Source organism: Setaria viridis, chromosome 2 (genome assembly GCF_005286985.2).
Source record: "Setaria viridis chromosome 2, Setaria_viridis_v4.0, whole genome shotgun sequence".
Classification (NCBI taxonomy): Eukaryota; Viridiplantae; Streptophyta; class Magnoliopsida; order Poales; family Poaceae; genus Setaria; species Setaria viridis.
In genome coordinates this window covers 10,531,345-10,549,839 of record NC_048264.2, presented here as the reverse complement: position 1 = coordinate 10,549,839, position 18,495 = coordinate 10,531,345, and the positions used below count along the sequence as shown (strand labels likewise).

Below are 18,495 nucleotides of genomic sequence, written 5' to 3'. Positions count from 1 at the left end.
TGCTTCATCAGAGGCTAAACACCTCTCGCATGTTGTGAAGCCTTCTTGAGCAGAGATTGTACTTTGTCTCGAGCTGTTTTGAGTTTTTACTCTTTTTTTTTTTACCGTGGATGTAGGAAGTGAGCCTAGCTCAATTGGTTAGAATGGAAGGTGTGGTCATGCACTTTGAGTCTCCGACACGCTCTCTGGCATGGACTCCGACTTCTGCGCGCATATGACCGCTTTTCTTTTTCCCTTTTCTTTTACCGCAAAATCGTTTATATACTGTTACACACACATATATTTATTTATTTAAAATTATTTCGTACGCTTCATATGGATACACATTTGTGGGTCATCATTCACCACCAATACTTGTTGCTACGAATCATGAGTCGCAATTACAGTTTTGTCTGCAAAGAAGATACACAGAACGTGTGCATGTACATAAAAAAGAGTTCTCATGTTTCCACACAATTCGTGCCGCAATCTGTCTAACGCAGCTGCATCTTTATTTAAAAGTTGAACCAACAATCAGCTCGAAATCATTTCCCAAAGTCCCCTGCACTGGATAATCCATTCGTAAAAGACACATCGATTATATACCAGTATAAAGATTTCAATGTTTCTGATCGTATTTACCTGTTTGCAAGACAATATCAAGGGGCTACTTCTGTCACTGTTGGTGCGGATAGCCGCAGATTATGCTCTAGTTGTTGCTGTCACTGTTGGTGTTGATAGCCGCAGATTATGCTCTAGTTGTTGCTTCATGGGCTGATTGATTTTCTAGGTACTTCTCCACGATATCAAAACCACATAATTCCTTCACAACCGTCATTGGTGCAGGGACATTGAGCTGGAATGTCAGCGGGGAGGTTCCATACTCAACGCTGTTTGCGAAATCCTTCCTCGCCGCTCGGATTGCTTCCCTAAGTGCACAATGAACGGATGATGCAAGAACCACGGCAGGCTCACCAGAAGCTGCACATGCAACAGTTAGTTGATTTCAAACATTGTTCATTTAAATCTGTAAAATACATATTACGTGCAGTGAGATCACAAAAGGGGTTACCTTTTGAGGAAAGCACACGGTTCTTATGATATCCAGTGTTGAGCACCTCAACGTTGAACTGCTTTGGGATAGTGTCGACGCTTGGGATCTTGTAGTCCCAGGTGCTGTTGCTGACCACCAGGCCGTCACTGTTAGTCTGGTGTTCTTCATATATGAAGAAACCAACTCCTTGTATAAAGGAACCCTCAATCTGTCACAGATTACACAGCTTAAATACTAAACCATCAAAATTAGGGTAGCTATTATTGAACGGATTTGTAAAAGCGAAAGGTCAAATTTCATAGCAAAATTTAATAAAAAAGTAAAAAGATGGATTTCATTGCCATTTTACTAGTAGGAGGCGACTCGACGGAGAGGGCTCTCCCGGTAACGATCGGTCGAGAGCCCTCCCCTACGCGTACAGTGTCCTTATCCGCTTCTCACGCGAAAAAAAAAAATGAAAACCGCACGCCCGCTTGCTATCGTCTCGTCTTCCTCCGTCCGGATCTGAGGAAATTTCGTCGCCATCCTCATGATGCTCGACGCCGACGGCCATCTTCATCTCCGTCGCCGATGCTCCGACCCCGACCCCGACCCCGACACCGCCGGCGGCGACCTCGCCGCCGTGCCGTCCGCCCGCCTCCCGCCGCCGCCCCCTTCCCCACCCTTCCGAACCACTCCTCTTCCTTGCCCCGGCCGCATACACCGGCCACCGGATGTCCTCCACCATCGCCGCCCGGCCTCGCTGCCCACACCCCGCCACCTCCGCCGGGCCTGCCGCCGCCGCCAGTCATCCCTCTAACCCCGCCGGCCATGGAGCCCGCCCCCAGCAACCCCGAACCGGAACCTCGAACCCTAATCTGGCGGTCTTCTCCGATTCCGGCGAGCCAGTCATGGAGCCGAGTTACTTTTTTGCTGTTTTATTTATCTGCTCTGGTGAAGAAGAAACAAAGGGGCTCTCTATTAAGGTCCCGTTTGTTCCCGTTTGTTTCTTCAGGATCTCCTAAAATTTCTATCGCATCGAATATTAAGTCTAATTAGTTCATGATTTGACAATGTGGTGCTACAGGAAACATAGGAAACATATGCTAATGATAGATTAATTAGGCTTAATAGATTTGTCTCGGGAATTAGCCTCCATCTGTGTAATTAGTTTTATAATTAGTTCATATTTAATCCTCCTAATTAGCCTCCGAATATTCGATGTGACATAAATTTTAGTCGGGATCATAGATCAAACACCCCCTAACTTTAAATCGAGAGGCCTCTCTGTTTAGTTTTTGCGTTACTAGTATGGTATATTTCAAATATAAAAGGTGGAATTGCATTCTTACCCCTACTATCGAGTTCAATTGTGATTTGCTCCCTTTTTCCTAACATTATGATTTTGCCCCTGTTTTTTTTTTATTGAAGCTACCGTTTGCCCCTGTTTTGGAGTTCTATTGGGTGGTGCAGCCGTGCAGGATTAAATGAACTGGAAAAAATAATTGGAATAAAAAGAGATCAAAGTATCACTCCCTTATCCTATTCTACCGACTAACCCTACCTGTTGAGTGGCGGTGGACTAGCGGGAGCGCACAGGTGGGGAAACTGGAAAGTCATGGAAGAAGCCAAACGTGTGGCGCATGCAAGCATTGCAGTGGCGATGGCCATGAATCCAGCCTCCCTTCACAACAGACGTATCCAGGACAGAGCTGCAGGAGGCAGCAAACAGGTACCACGACACTCCCCTCCTCGCCATTGACATTCCCCGCACCAGCCCTGTCAACAGCTCTTTGGTTGGCCTTGGCCATGCTTGGGATGCCACTGCAGGTCCACTTGCCTGCAGTTTGGGTGGCGAGAAACTGCATGAGGCTGCAGGGGACAGCAGCATGCAGACGCCTGGGCACATATACCAAGCTGGATGGAGCCCCGGTGACATAGGGTCACGTGGTTCCAGGCTCCAGGAAGTGCCAGATCCTAGTCACTTAGGTTAGTATATTTTTTTCAGTTACTACAGTTGTGCTCTTTGTTGTCGTGTTTAGCTCCAAGTAATGATCAAAGTGATCTTTGCCCCCTTTCTTCCTGAACTAATCTTGTGTGGGCAATTCTTTATCAGGAGATTATCTTTCGTGGATTGCCTAATCAACCTGATCCTTCCATATAAATTAGATGCTATCAAGGTTAATCGTCTGCCTGACTGCTACTACTCAAATGCAAAAGAGGACTGGCACGTGCTGTCATCACTCATCAGCTGGAAGGAGTTTCACAGCCCGTGTCATTGTCATGGATAATGGGGAGGTACGACGTACGTAGTCCGTCAAAATACAACATCTGACCATGTGTCTACCATGTGATACTATAATGCTTGCTATATAAAGTTTCTCCTTGAATATAATACAAGTTGTGTCAAATATCTGTCAAAAAATGCTTAGTTTTTAAATATATGCAAATTCTATGATGTTTTCAGTCAAAGTACTTATGAAATTTGTCAAAATGCTTGATGACAAAACAGTGGCAAAATCATAAAGTTATTAGGAGGGGCAAATCTGCAAAGGCATACATGTCTTTTTACAGCTGAATAGACATAGTTAAGTGCTCTTAATGAGATAGAGATAAATACAATATTCAGTTTGAAAAAGCAGGGGTAAAATCACAAAGCTGGAAAAGTAGGGGCAAACCATAGTTGAAGAGGAAAGTAGGGATAAGAATGCAATTGCCCCAATATAAAATATATGCTAAATGAATGAAACATAAAATTTGTGTAGAAAAAAGGAACAAAAAAGAAGAGAAAACACCAACAAACCTGGCCCAAGTCGACTGCAGGGTTCAAACTCATGCCACAATCATACACAAGATCACTCCTTAGTACTGCAATTGCTCCTGTGAGAAGATCAATCTCAACCTGCATTTTTCAGAAGATTTTGAACAGAACGAATTAAATAAATAGTATCCATACACGAATGAATCAAACTCATTGTGAATATTTAATTGACATCTGGCCGCAAATTTGGCACACCTCACTTATTCCAGCTCCATAATTCAAATAGCTACTGGACCCTTCAGGTACCCAGTACACACTTGCGGACAAATTCACATTTTCCTGATAGGCCTGTGCATGAAAGAGGTTAGATCAATGTCAAGTAAATTAGGACCAAATGAACTTTTCCATGGATGAATAAGAAACAGCAGATATAAATTACCTCAGAAATTAAATCATCCCACGAGACAGTGGCTGATTGCAGTCGCAGCTTATTCATGACAGGATTTAATCTGTTAATCAGCAGCTTGCAGGCCTGAAGTGTTGCTGCACAACTAGATTCAGACGTGCTGCTACCACCAGTAACTCCACCCTGTATTAAGTTCAATGTATCAGCCTGAAGAACCCTCACTCTCTCCAGAAGGCCTTCACACCCCTCAGGCCACAGCTGCCCTAAAGCGAAAGCTGTCATCTGCTGTACTTTCGTCCAAAGTCCTTGTCCAATTTCAACTCCTCCGACCTCAACCACAATAGAACCATCCTTGAGTAAAGAAACTCGGCCAGGTGCTGGCCTTGGTGATACATTGAAAATTAGGGGCACACAAGAGATACCCCTCTTCCGCCACTTGTTGCAATTGTTAAACTGCTTGATGGTATCAGTTCGATGCAGGTAACTTGAAGTTAGTGCTAATCTACTGAAAATAGAATGTAATGTGTATGTAGAAGCTTCGCCTGCACTTGCTGGGTAGAACGACACAAGGCTATCATAGGTGTGAAAATTTATTTCCCTGACACGGCTACTGTCAAGTGATAGAACTGAAGCAACATGCTCAATGATAGCTTCAGCAATTAAAGAACCTTGTGTATCTCCTGGAGCCCGCATTGTTGATTTGGATGTGTTGTTTGTTTTGCAAAGCTTGATGTCAAACGAGAGAGCACCCCAGTTGTACTTCTTCAGACCTGATATAACACCATTAGGTATTATAGGGCTCAAATCTTCAGATATACCAGCATCAATTAGCAGATCTAGGTGTAAGGCTGTAATTTTTCCATCAGACTTGAAACCAACAGAGTAATGAGATTTTATAGGGTGCCGACTGCCAACCATGATCATATCAGTATTACGATTGAGACACATCCGCACAGGGCATTGTAACTTGTATGCGCAAAGTGCCGCAGCTGTTGCAACCTACAAAAGCATATTTTGCATCAGTCAGCGGCAAGAAATGTGCTCATTGTGCCTCTTTATCTTGCAGTTCTTGTCAGATGAATAATCACATTTTGGAATTCTTTCAAAAATCATATTGTTTATGCCCTGCCTGTTGCAGTAGAAATGCATAGTGAAATAAAAGAACATGTTCTTAGAATGGATGCTACATGTACCCTAGATGGCCAGATCTCATGCATGTTACTTTGAGCAATCTACCATCTTCTGGCCTTGCTATCCATTGTGGTTCTTTGGTCAGGACCATGGACTCATTTATTCTGTACAAATATATACTTGTGCTGCTAGGGAATTGTCCTACTGCTCTCCTTAAGAAAAGAAAAGAAAAGAAACACACTCATGCATGTTTTCTACTCTTATGTTCATCAAGGCACAAGCTAAAAGTAACAATGCAGTTGCTAATGCGAACAAGTATAAATCTATATGATTGTGCTAAACACCAAAGTATAATAATATATTCAGTCATAGCATATGATAAATTTGGTTGCGTTTTGTCAACTTGAATAGTTTAAGAAGAAGGCCTTCAAATACAAAATAATAAGATTTGCCAATTTCCAATAATATTTAATGGACAGAAGAAGATAAAAATCGTAGTCGCAGATCTAATGTAATCACTAAGAGCACTGATTTAATTCATCAGATTCTCACAGGGAATGATCGATATCCCTTTCCACCAAAGCCGCCTCCAACCCTTCTTGTAATGACACGGACATTCCCGAATGGAATACCAAGGCACTTAGCGATGACAGTCTGTGCAAGTTCAGGGTATTGTGATGAACTGTAGACAACCATGGTCTTATCTTCATCTGGAATTGCCAGTGCTGTCTGTGTTTCCATGTAGAAGTAGTACTGGGAAGCAAGTTTTACCTGTGAAGATCAAAGGAACACAAATTACTAAATGACACAAGGTATTCCTTGCTGGCTTTCATGAAAAAGGAAACTAAAACTAGATACTATTTTACAATGTAATAGTGTTTATACTTGTAATATGGCAAAGCTGTACGTCTGCCTCCCACGGGTGGTAACATTTGTATTATGATAAGAATTGATCTATGTTTTACTTAGAGAAAGTTGCATGATTCCCTTTAAGAAATTCAGATATAGCTTGTAAAGGTATACTGTATTAGCACAAATAAAACTTATCTTATGAGAGTCCGTTTAAAACCAAAGCAGTTCATACTACATACACAACTACATCATAACATTAATCTAATTAGATTTATGGACTATATGGAGTATGGTGTGGAAGGAAACCATTCAGCATGAATATTGGTTTACACTTGTATAAATAACATGCAGAAGATGGCTGCATGGCATGGATCGAAGGGGGTTTGAAGTTCTACTAGAGAGGGATAGACGTACATTGGGATAAGAGAGCTATAGGGGGTTAGATATTGCAACGAGACGAAAGAAATACTCCTATATCTCTTTCTTTACAATGCATGTGGTTATAGTACTAAACATTGAGACCTCCGACACATGTCACGACTTGAATTCTATCATATTCACAAATACTCCTATAAACCCTCCTTGACAAAATCCTTTCATAGTACTAAGCATGGTCTCAATTTTCTTAATTATCTCCAAATATTTCTCAAGTAACCCTCCTGAATGCCTGTACTGCTTGCAAGCCCCGCCCCAGCCCCCCCCCCCCCCCCCCCCACACACACACAAAAAAAAAAAAAAAAAAACTTTGACTGCTGGAGTTCCAGTCAAAACATGTCCTTCACTGACTGGACCTTTATCACTAGCATTTTGCTAAGGAGGGTTTATGTAAATTTATTATGACACTCCTACATGCCATTTGTCATTATTGAGTTGCATGAACCAACCAATTCAACCCAAAAGCTTAAGCTGATAGGGATAGGGAAAGGTGGGCAATTCACTTATACTCCAACACTCCCCCCTCAAGTAGGAGTCCATAATATCATTTATTTTCTTTTCAGTAATGCATTTGAGACGACATCGTAAGTTGTTGTCAAAGACTATTGAATTAAACATACTTCGGTTGACAGTATCTTGTGATCAGCTTCAGCCATGCCCTTAGAAAAATCACCAACTTGTTTGGGATAGAAAACATCAGGAACATTGAAATAGCTATTGTTCTCCACTGCTTGTTCCACAGTTAAGATTGGTGGCTTCAAATCTTCAGTATCATACTCAACAACAGCCTGTTTTGCTGCCATGTCGGCATGTCTCTGTGTTTCTGCAATCTGATGTAAACACCAAGTTTTAGCAACATCTATCCTAAATTCTATTGAGTGTTATATGTTCAGGAAATAGAAATCCCTTGTATGACTGCTATATAGGGACCAATGCTAATGGCCCTTGCATTCACTCCTCTAAGGAGGTGGGAATAAGAGAGAATATTTAAAGATGAAATAGATAAGTACCACAACACCAAGAGCTTGTCCAGCAAATTCAGCAATTGGACCACCAAATAGTGGTTCATCACCAAACATGGTCATTGATCCAATATTTTGTCCTTCCTTTGGAATATCCTTGGCAGAAACAACTGTGATAATCTTCTGTGATGCTAATGAAGACTTAAATTTAATATTCTTGACAAAAGCAAGAGGCTGTGTGCTGTAAATAAATTCTCCATGGAGGCAATGCTTTGGAGCTGGAATGTCGTCCACATATACGGCCTCACCTATATAACCCAAAAGAAATATGTGTGATGTCCTTTAAGAAAGACACTTTTGAAAAAATTTAATGACTGTATTAGTTCCTTTTTTTATTTCATGGTTGTATTAGTAATTGTGATGATTTAATGTAACCACCAACCTGAAGCTTGAAGCTCAACTCCATACTTCTTCATTGGCTCACCAATTGGTTTATATTCATCACCAGAAATTGCTTCTTGACGTGAAGACAATGGCCAGTCACAGACATCAATTACATCCACAGAATTAGCAGAGCTACTACTAAAAGTTTCTCCAGGCCCTGCAATGCCTTTAACATGTGCAGAAAGAAAACTAAAGAGAAATCCAACAGCCACACTGGTTCTATATTCAGGATGTGATGTTCCTTTCATTGGTACAACAGTTTCTTTAAGTAAATGAATCGCTTCATGAACAGTTGATGCAGTGAGTGATTTGCCAGTTAGGAATTTCTCCACCTTCCTTGCTCTAATAGCATGTTCTGTTCCATATGCACCAAAAGCCAAGTGCAAATTACTAAAAACATGATCACCTGATGATTCATCAAAACTAACATGCCCCAAGAAAGCAGAGTTTACATATGAAATAGCATTTCCAAGAGGACGGGATGCTGCTCGATATGTTTGAAAGACCAAACTTTTTTCTGTTTTAGAATCTGAAATCCAGTGTGGAATGAATATGCTCAGGAGTAAACACATACAATCCAGAGGAGGCTGCTCCAAGAACTCCTCCAAAGTAATATGCCTCTGTTCTCCAACAACCTGAACACAAACAGTTGAGCCAGCACCAAGAAGTATGGTTGCAATGTCTGAAGGAAATGGGTATTTTTGTGCTAAAATTATGTTTCCTCCAAGGCTTGCTGTGTTACGGACAAATGGTGAGGCCACCTTGCTCATGTGCTCAGCAAGTTTTCTGAAAACCACACTTCCATTTGGAGAGGACATTAATTTACTTTCATTCTCAAGTATTTCAATGCTCCTAGAAATTGTTATTGCTGCTCCAATTTCAATGCCCTCACCTTTCCTCACAATAGATGAAAGTTCTGGAATTCCTCCTATGTCAATATACTTATTATAAAGGTCATAATCCTTGTATACACCAACACTAGTATTCCCAACCACCACTTTGATAGAAGATGCACTAAATAGAGTAGAATTTATTAATTCATAATACTGTTTAATACTTCTAGGGTGATACCAGCCTTCCTTGGAGACTGTATTGTTAGCATCATTCAGATGATATCGCGGCAATTTAAGGCCAGACTTTAGAAAATCCAGGAAAGTGAAGATTCCACTGCAAAGAGTATTTTGCAATCTAGGATGGTACCGACCCCCCTTGGAGGTTGTAATGTTAGCATCATCCAGATGTTGTAAAGATTTGAGCTCAGACTTTAGAAAGTCTGGGAAAGTGCAGATTCCACCACCAAAAGTGTAGTTTGGCAACTTGCTAACATCTGGTTTCTTATCACCTTTTCTCCAGAATATATTAAGGCCCAAATCCTCCAAGTCAACATCTGATGCAAAACTTTTGCAGGCATCAACAATTGGTCGGTAACCAGTGCATCGACACAAGTTGCCTGAAAAAGCCTTCTCTGCTTCTGATACTGTTAGTTTTGAAAACCCATTTCGTGGTTGAGGTCGCTTCGAATTGTCAGCACCAACAATAGAAGAGAAAATTGACATGCACATGCCTGGGGTGCAGAAGCCACATTGAGATGCATGGAACCCAGACATTCTTTTCTGAATTGCATGGAAGCCATCTCGGGTGTTCCCAAGCCCCTCAGTGGTGATAACTGAACAGAAGTTTAGACTGTAAATGAGCGTGAGGCATGAACTTGCTGAAAATTCAGTCACTTCATCTGTTGTGGGGTTATACTTTGCAATAAGGATTACGCAAGCCCCACATCCACCTGCAAGAAGATAAAGTAATTGACAAAGTGACAAAACGTTACACTCTAAGGTTGATTGGTGCCACATTAGGTACATAAGCATGGTCAAAATTTTAACAATGATTCCCATAAACTATATACCTAAAATCCAATAAAAACAAAATGTAATAAAATTGCACATACAAATTCCATATGGCAAATCTAAATGCACAAAAAGATATTGCAGGTCAGAATTAAAATGGTCTCATAGCCTACATTCCGAATGTCAATTTTTTTTAATATTACTGAAGGGTGTATATTTTCTTCTCAAGAAATAGCATGACTGAGGAATGAAACCTTGACTAAAATAACAGCCTTATTTGTTCCAATTTGGTTGGGCTTCTAGTATCAAAATCTGATGTAGAAAAAAGAACCAAATAAATGAAAATACTAAAAAATATTTACACATAAAGTGAGGTATTCCTTTCCTTCCATAACAGAGTAGAGTTTATATGACCCCAAAATCCAAGCTTTACGGTTATGCGAATGGAAACAGCTGCTTGGCAGTGTGCAGAGTACAATATTGATAAAATTGCAACAAGGTTTCCCCAACAGGAGGTTAATCAGACCATAGTTTTATGAGTCACATTCGCAGTGTCTATGCCAAATTGTCCTTATTTCCAGATAGCTAGCCTAGTATAGGTATAGCAATGCCATCCTGCCCCTGGGGCATAGATCTGCCGGTCCGGTGAGCAGGGTGGGAACTAAGGTGAATCTTCCAATGGCATCGATGGAACTGAGGTGAATCTTCCAATGTTGCAATATGCTTACTCCAGATTTGATAATGCCGAGGTCTACTTGAATCTCGCAATGTGGGCACAGATAACGGAAACTTGGTTCCGATGCCTACCTCGAGGATTGCAGAATTTGGCTGGGGAGGAAGTCCCGGAAGCAGGAGGCGAGGACGCCGCCGGAACAGGAAGGCACCGAAGGAGCCCCTTGCCCGCGGCGGCGTCGTGGCTGCGCCAAGTTCCGGCGGCCGCATTGCGCTGAGGAGGCACCTGGAACGGACTGCGCGGACGCGCCGCACGGGGGCGGTGGAGAGCCGGAGACGGGGATGGTGGAGCGCAGCAGTTTTTTCTTTTCTTTTTTTATTTAGCAAATAATACGAGTAGTCGACATGGTACTCCGAGTTTCTCCAAACGTCTTCGAATGAAAATCCAATTTACATCCTAATTATTGGCCTTGTTCAACTATATTTGCTTATTTTCGACGTGAGTTTCGTTTTGCAATTTCCAAGAATGTCATGTGATCAAAAAAATATTTTAGTCCCAATGCACAGTTTTATTTTGCAGTTTCATAGACTAGCCCCTAATATTAGTTTCAATCACTTCCGTAGATTTGGAAACAGTATTTCCCCTCTCTCTCTCCCTTGAGAATGGACTTAGAACATGAGCAATTAACATCTTAATTTTTTATGGGTGAGTTATGTTAGCAGTGCATTTATTTAAAAAAGTTTTCCTTCTCTCCAAGTGACTAAAAATTTGATTATTCATCCTTCATTCACTCATAAATTTTGTACTAAAAAATAAAAATTTGAACCTAGGGTATAGAGATTAGGAGGTTCGGGGTTGGGGGACCAGGGCGCAAAAGGATTAAATGCTAGCAGATAGCACACAGGGTATGAATACAAATAGTTATTTTTGGGACAATATTAGCTGTGCCATGAGATTGATGCGTATGGAGATCAACATAATCTATATCCTACTTTTAGTTTCTAGGTTTGGATAGGATGTTGGATGAATATCTGGACTCTAATACACACGGATAATGTTCTTACCATTTGCACCCCTACATGCATGCCAAGAGGGACCTCCAGGGTGACTCGTGTGCTAGCGATGGAGGTGGGACGGAGAAACTAAGGCGACATTAGCAAAGTTGTTAGTGGGGGTAGCTTTGGGTGACAACAAAGGTCCAACAGGTTAGCTTTGGGTGAAAACAAAAGGTCACCAAAGGCGAGCAGTAGGTGGTGGCAGAAAGGTTGCCATGTTGTGATGATGCTGCCGAACTAAGAGAAGCGACGGCAGAGAGCGTGGCATACCTCATGGAAGGAGGTGGGGGTGAGGGAGGAAAAAGGTTGAGGAAGAAGAATGTAATAAGAAATAGGTAGTTGGGGATCAGATGGTCGAAATATATGCGGATACAAACAAAAAAATTAAGAAATAAATCCTTTTTAAAATCAACATAAGAAGTTTAAATCCTCATTCGCTGTTGAATGACTGGTACCTATCGACTTGTTTGAAAATTAAGAATCCATAAATTACTCTTCTACTAATTAGTCTTTCTTCATCTCAAAATAATTGAGTCAAATGAAAAGATAAGAATAATGTATCTTTCCCTCCACTGCACTTTCGATTGTTTTTCTCGCCCCCTCTTTAATTTCTCGGCTTAGCTCGCAATCTGATTAGATTCGATTACATCGCAAAACCTTTCTTCGAACCATCATTGTTTTGGTTCCTGTTATGTATGATTGATGATGTGTGTCCGAGGGTGAACGGTGACAATGGATGAATGAAAGTTGAGTCACCACTGACAATTGTATGTGTGAGCTAGTTTGCAACGTTTGACTAGGGAAACCAGCAAGTCTGTTTTTATATTCATGGATGGTGACACGTTGCGCTATCTCAGCTTTTATGCATTGTTAGAGCTCCTCCAAAAGGCTATTTCCAAAGCCACTCGATCTCTACATTTCCATGGCCTGGTAAGATATTGTATAAGCTCTTTATATTTGGTTCTCTCTCTAACGAACGAACGGGCACAAAATGGTACCGATTTCATTGATAAAATTGGTCCTCTTTATTTACTCTCATGCATGGCTATCAACAAGTCTCTCTTTCTCATGGAAACGGTGCTAGGTGGTGCGGCAATTTGTAAAGCCCTCGCTTCTCCACAAGTAGGGAAACCAAGTCGGTGCATCAAGGCGGGAGGTTGGAGGAATAATCCTATTAATTATCGGAGAGGTCGTTTGCAAAATCATACTAAAAGTTTTAAGTTGTGACCGGTAAAAGGAGGTTAAGGAATCTAGAGCAATAAGAACAGGATAAGGGCACGTCGCTTTCTGCACAGCGGGGGATCGAGGAAATGAGCTAGTTTGTCTTGCTGTGCGAAGGTACGAATGATGAAAAAGAAACAAACCGACTGCTACGTATCGAAATGTCGACCATCAACAAAGTATCTTTCTCGTGTCAAACATTTATAAGATATTTTCTGTAGGGCCATTTTCGGTACTCTTTCAGGCTCCCTCGCGCCAACTAACAATGCATCCAACTGCAACGTGTCCACCTACCTGCCTATTGTTCAAAGACTCGAAGTAGTAAAATGCTCATCATCTAATTAGCCAGTTGACAGTCGATTAAGCTTTGCAAAATATGATATAGTAGTTACGTCCTTGTCATGCCATATGCCAGTCTGAGAATTAGTAATATTCTAGCCAGTTGACAGTTAATTAAGCTTGCAAGTCTTGTCATGCCATGCCAGTTTGAGAATTAGTAATATTATGGCTATGCGATTAGTGCAAGTAATTAATAAGTAAAGACCTGCTCGCTTTGTGCCTGCTAGAGATGCAGTCAAGAAGCTAAACATGTATCCGGATGTGTCCTCCTCAGTAAAAAAAAAATTGAAAATGAAGAAGTAAATAACACAACTGATGCTAGCAGAGACGACGACGCACCTTCGCCGCAGCCGAGCTTGGGCCCCCTGAAGGGCGTCCGGGTGCGGATGAACTCCAGCAGCGTCGTCGACGGCTCCAGCTCGGCGGCGGCCACCTCGTACCGCCGCCCGTTCAACGCGAGCACCAGCCTCTCCACCAGCGACGACGACGCGCCGCTCCTCGCCGCCATGGTCCCGCTCACTGCTGCCTCCATGGCTCTGAGAGGTCTGAGCTAGCTGTGGCTGCTAATACCCCCGCTCTCTGGTTGAGAAGAAAAGCTCGTCCATGCATGGCCGCTGCTAAGCTCTAGCGCTAACGTAAGTAGCTGGTGCAAAAAAAAAAAAAAAAGAGAAAGGGACGAGGAGAGAGGAAAAGCAACACACTCTGTGTCTGTGTCTTATCTCTCCAAAATATCTTTCGCTGGTGCTGCACGAGAGGGCAAAATAGGCCAACTGCACTCCCATCGTTACAACATATAACATGTATTTTGTTTTGGATAATTTAGTGAAGTTTATACTTTTTTTTTGTGTGGGGAAAAGATCAAATTTATGTATTTCGACTTATGTTAATTTCTGTGAAGACAATGATCGAAGTTAAACTTTGAAGGTTGACTCAAAACGAAGTGCTTTGTATATGTTCTTGAACACAGCATGTACTACATGTTTTTCGAAATTTTAAAAATTCAGATCGTAACAAGCTACACTTGCTGTTAGGTTAGACCTACAAAATACCAAAAACAAATTAATATTATTTAATTTGTTAAGTACGAGACAGATAATTTCTTCTCTCTTTTCCGTTACAAATAGATAACGTTCAACTGTAGCAATGCACACGACCAATCCACGGATTTTAAAGTTGTAAAAAAATTGAGTTTTGATTGTGTAGCGGACACAACAAAGATCGGGTCATGCCATAATAAAAGTATCATGGCGAGTCATATGCAATTGTTTCAAATAAAAAAGTGAAATTTCTAAACATCACTTGGGTGTTTATCTGTTTCATTTTCACTCGAATTTCGATGGCTGGGAGGTTCCTGGTGATCTGTGCGCTGTCTGTCTGTTTTCTTTTATACCCAGCGTCGTGGGCTGAATGTTCCTTGTTTTTTTGTTTGCGTACGAGATTGAGCCCAATGGAACTATTATCTTTGTGGCAAATTTGGCCTAAACCGTGCCCAAACCAAGCAAGGTTCTGGGCCATATAGTGTTCTTGAGCCTTTATCTTGCCTTACGCCCGTTTAGTGTCATGTTTTTTTCGCTTTCTTTTTCTCTGTCCTCCTATTTGAACTAGAATGTGTGCTGTTCCCATTTTATTTTTTAACACCTGTCCTCCAAAACCGCACCATCTAGCCCTTCTTAGGAGCGAGCACACGTGCACGTAGCACCATGCTTGCACTCTCATCTTCGCTTCGTGTAAAATGGTTAACATGATATACTATAGTTGTAGGACAAAGATTTATAAGTTGGCTCCACCATTACTATAGCTCAACTACCAAGGTGGTACTAAACATGTGCACCTTCGCTCATGGGCCACTACTGGCCATCCAAATTTGGGTTGGGTGTTACCGTTTTAAATTTATCATAACCTAGTTTTCCTTGTTTTTAACTTGCTTGTTTCTCAATTCATTTTCAATTTCACATACTAAAACTCATTTATTTAAAAAATCATTTCAATATTTTGGGAAAAAATAGAATCTGTAGTGCTGGTGACATGTATCTAAACGTACTAGAAAAGAATTTTTCAATATATAAGTTAGAATTAGAGGTGTACTTCCTCCGTCCCAAATAGGCCCGATGCACCCAATCGGTCAGCTAAATTTTGGGCCAATGCACCCAAATCGGGCCTTCACATCAAGCTCTTTGTGAAATGTTTAAACTTTAGTGATAAAATTGTTAAGCAAAGTAAAACGTGGACACGCATTTTAGCACTTTAAATTTTATTGTACCAATCACTTTTATATATTTTGAGTAACATCAAAAGTCCTTGGGGTTAAATTCAAACAAAAATTCAACTTGCCTTTGACATGTTCCCTTTTGGTTGAATTATAATGAGAGCTACCTTTTTCGAAGTTCAAATGTAGGATTTAGATTTGATCCATCTGAGTTGGGAACAGCTTAATAATTTAGAATAAAATGCCTACACACAGTCATACCAAATGACCCTGGCCCCATCCATTAATTGGCCGCTTCTTTCACAAATGAATCTTAGAAATAAATCAGATGAGACAAGAACAAAGCCCTAACAAGAGAACGAAAAGGTGAAGAGAAAAATATAACCGAGGGAATCTGGATGGATCTAACACAACATATTATGACTTGAGGCCTCGAGACGATACCTGATTTGATATTTTGATCTGAGGTAAGTGATTGATGCATTCTTATAATCTATCATATTATGCATGTAACGTTTATATCATGTGTAACATAAGCTGGATTTGGATGGTCAAGCAATTATACGATGACAACAAGACATTAACTAAGCTCTAGTTGCAACTTTTCGAGGGCTAGAAATAGCGAGGCTATCATTATCTAGAGAGGCTTAGGTGTGACGGGCAAAAAACGAAATACAAGTCACTTCACTAATGTTGGATACAAAAATGGAAGAAATAAACACAATTACACAAGTTAGGGTATATCTAGAGTGGTGTCACTCCCCGAATTCATGAACCACATAGAAGTCCGTACAAGTAGTTTAGAGCCTCCTGACCATCGCCACGCAGGCCACCACTGTATGATCCACTATCACAAGCCATGACACCTTGAGCCTCTTGCTGTAGTGTAGGTGATCAAGGGGGTGTTTGATTCAGCTTTTCTAAGTAGCGATTCTCTGGAAAGCTAGCTGTCCTAAAAAGCTGCTGTCGATGGAATCTGCTAGCAGGAGAAGCTGAGAGTTTGGCAATCTGATTTTAACCTGATAATAACTTGTTTGCCAATTCGGTAAGAATAGATGGCAGTTGCACTAATTATTTTCCTTTACATCATAGTCAAATAAAGGCTTTAATAGCCTATTAAATTCTCTTTGTCGAAAATAACACAAGCAACATTGATTCGTTCGATCCATTGTTAGCTTGCATTTGATTGAATTGGCAGCAAATTGAACCCATTTTACATTTAGCTAGCATTCTGTTACAGCAAGGGAAATAGTAGAATGGATTTTCCCTAGATCTGCGAGCAGCTCGATGTTGCCGTAGGGATGGTTGGAGCAGCTTGCTGATGAAGTCGAGGTACCATGGCAGCGTGTCTTGGGGCCAGCCGGAGCCACGCGTGCTGGATATGGATCCCGTGCGCCATCCTCCACCAGAGATGTAACGTACACAGGAGGTGGATATGGATCCCGTGTGCCGTCCTCGAGATGTAACGTACACTGGAGGAGGGAGGGGCGGACGAGCTTGGCGACTGACGTCGGGACGCGCTTCGAGCAACCGGCGTCGGAGGTGGGCGGAGGGGTGGGTGGTGGCGCGAACAGCGGAGAGGCGCGGAGTTGCACCCCTGGTGGTGCTGCGGGACCCGATGGGGTGGGGAAAAGGGAGGACAGAATCCTAGAGATGCTATTTATGTGATGGCAGGGGTGGGTAATTTCCTTCAATTCCAGGAGAATTTTGTATCATGTTTATCACAATCGACGGGATTTTCCCACAAGCGAGGGGAGAGCCGATTCCTTCCCGCAGTTGTTCGCTTGCTATGGGAAAAATCTCTTCGCTAGCAATCGAACAAGAATCGGACCGTTTGGGATGGTTCCCTCAATTTTTTCCGCAGGAATCAGCCGAATCAAACACCCCCCAAGGCTCGTTCAGCTGCCAAGCTATGTACTTCCGCATTGGCTTGTAGCTCGAGCCTGTATTGCGCATACCGAGGCCAGTTTCTCAATGCGAGAACCAACATGTGCATGCACTCCTACAACACCAAAGCGCTGAGTTGGTTTCCTGTCTAGGCCAATATTGCATGCATGGACCACCGCGCAGGCCATCCATTGATTCATATGCACTCTAACCATGCATATATATTGTAAATTATTTCCTGTGTAATTCAGCTTCAGGATATCAAAAGCCGAGGATGGTTTTTCTTAAGGAGAGTATATAAAGGAATCCAATATTTGATTTTCTTGGGTGTGTGCACTTCAAATTTAATATCCATGTAGATGTAGATGTGTTTATTATAAAATTAGAGTATCTTTTGGAATATAGGATTCTACCTTGATAGTATATGTTTATTTATTTGTGCATTATTGTGGAAAACATTGTGCTACTTAGATTCTAAATTAACTATGAATAAACGACATTGCCTATTGATGTGTGCATGAGCAATATGGAGTGAGTGATACTTTCAATGTTACTGATTTACCAACATGATCTAGATTTCACTAGGTAGAGTATGTTAATAAGGGCATCACTACATAAGTTCCTTAACTAACTTTAGAAACCCCACCGAAAGATGTGAATAGCTGCACTCTTATTCCTAATCTTATAAAATTCCTTAACTAACAAGTATATACTGACCCGTTTTAACACTACCAGAGAAAACGTCTTTACTACCGGTTGGGAACCCCCCTCTAGTACCGGTTGTGCAACCGGTACTGTCAATTCGGTACCAGAGGGGGGTTCCTTAGTACTGGTTGAGATAACCGGTACTAAAGGATATTAAAAAATTAAAAAAATGAAATCCCCCAACCGCCGCCCCTCCACCCACCTCCGACCGACCCCGCCGCCCCTCCGCCCGAGCGCCGCCCCCCCCCCCCCCCGCCCAAGACCACGACCTCCAACTACCGCAGCCACCAGCGCCGTCGCCACCCACCAGCTCATGCGCTGCTGCCGCTCCTCACCTTGCCGCCGCTCCTCACTGCCATGAGTGAGGGGCGAGCGAAGGGGGGAGGGGAGGGGCAGCGAGAGAGGATGCGCCGGAGGGAGAGGGAGAGAGGGAGGGGGCCGATGGGGAGAGGCAGAGGGAGGGAGGATAGGGAGAGGGAGGATGGGAGCGCCGGGGAGAGGGAGCCCGGGGAGAGGATAAGACCGCGCGTGCGGATCGATGGATAAGGCCGCGCAGTGGGAA

The 18,495-nt window shown here is 42.2% G+C and overlaps 1 protein-coding gene and 1 long non-coding RNA gene across 4 annotated transcripts; one reads left to right on the top strand and one right to left on the bottom strand.

Moving 5' to 3' along the window:
* Positions 1-316: 316 nt before the first annotated feature.
* Positions 317-13,802, bottom strand: LOC117843615 (putative aldehyde oxidase-like protein). Of its 2 annotated transcripts, none has more exons than XM_034724266.2 (11): positions 13,475-13,802; positions 8,002-9,786; positions 7,608-7,867; positions 7,218-7,427; positions 5,863-6,081; positions 4,213-5,178; positions 4,029-4,121; positions 3,816-3,914; positions 1,052-1,241; positions 622-960; positions 317-546 (listed from the first exon to the last, which is right to left on the bottom strand). In XM_034724266.2, exons 1-10 carry the CDS (start codon positions 13,665-13,667, stop codon positions 728-730), a joined length of 4,248 nt encoding a protein of 1,415 aa, XP_034580157.1. In that variant the 5' UTR covers positions 13,668-13,802; the 3' UTR covers positions 317-546; positions 622-727. The 2 variants fall into 2 exon arrangements, with proteins under 2 accessions (XP_034580157.1, XP_034580156.1); XM_034724265.2 differs by having other exon boundaries at positions 317-541.
* LOC117843616 (uncharacterized) lies at positions 1,449-8,294 on the top strand. 2 transcript variants are annotated; one of them, XR_011897579.1, is made up of 5 exons: positions 1,449-1,998; positions 2,444-2,744; positions 2,843-3,001; positions 3,129-3,310; positions 8,068-8,294. It is a non-coding gene; the product is annotated as an uncharacterized lncRNA (long non-coding RNA). The 2 variants fall into 2 exon arrangements; XR_004637780.2 differs by having other exon boundaries at positions 1,454-2,744.
* Positions 13,803-18,495: the final 4,693 nt, after the last annotated feature.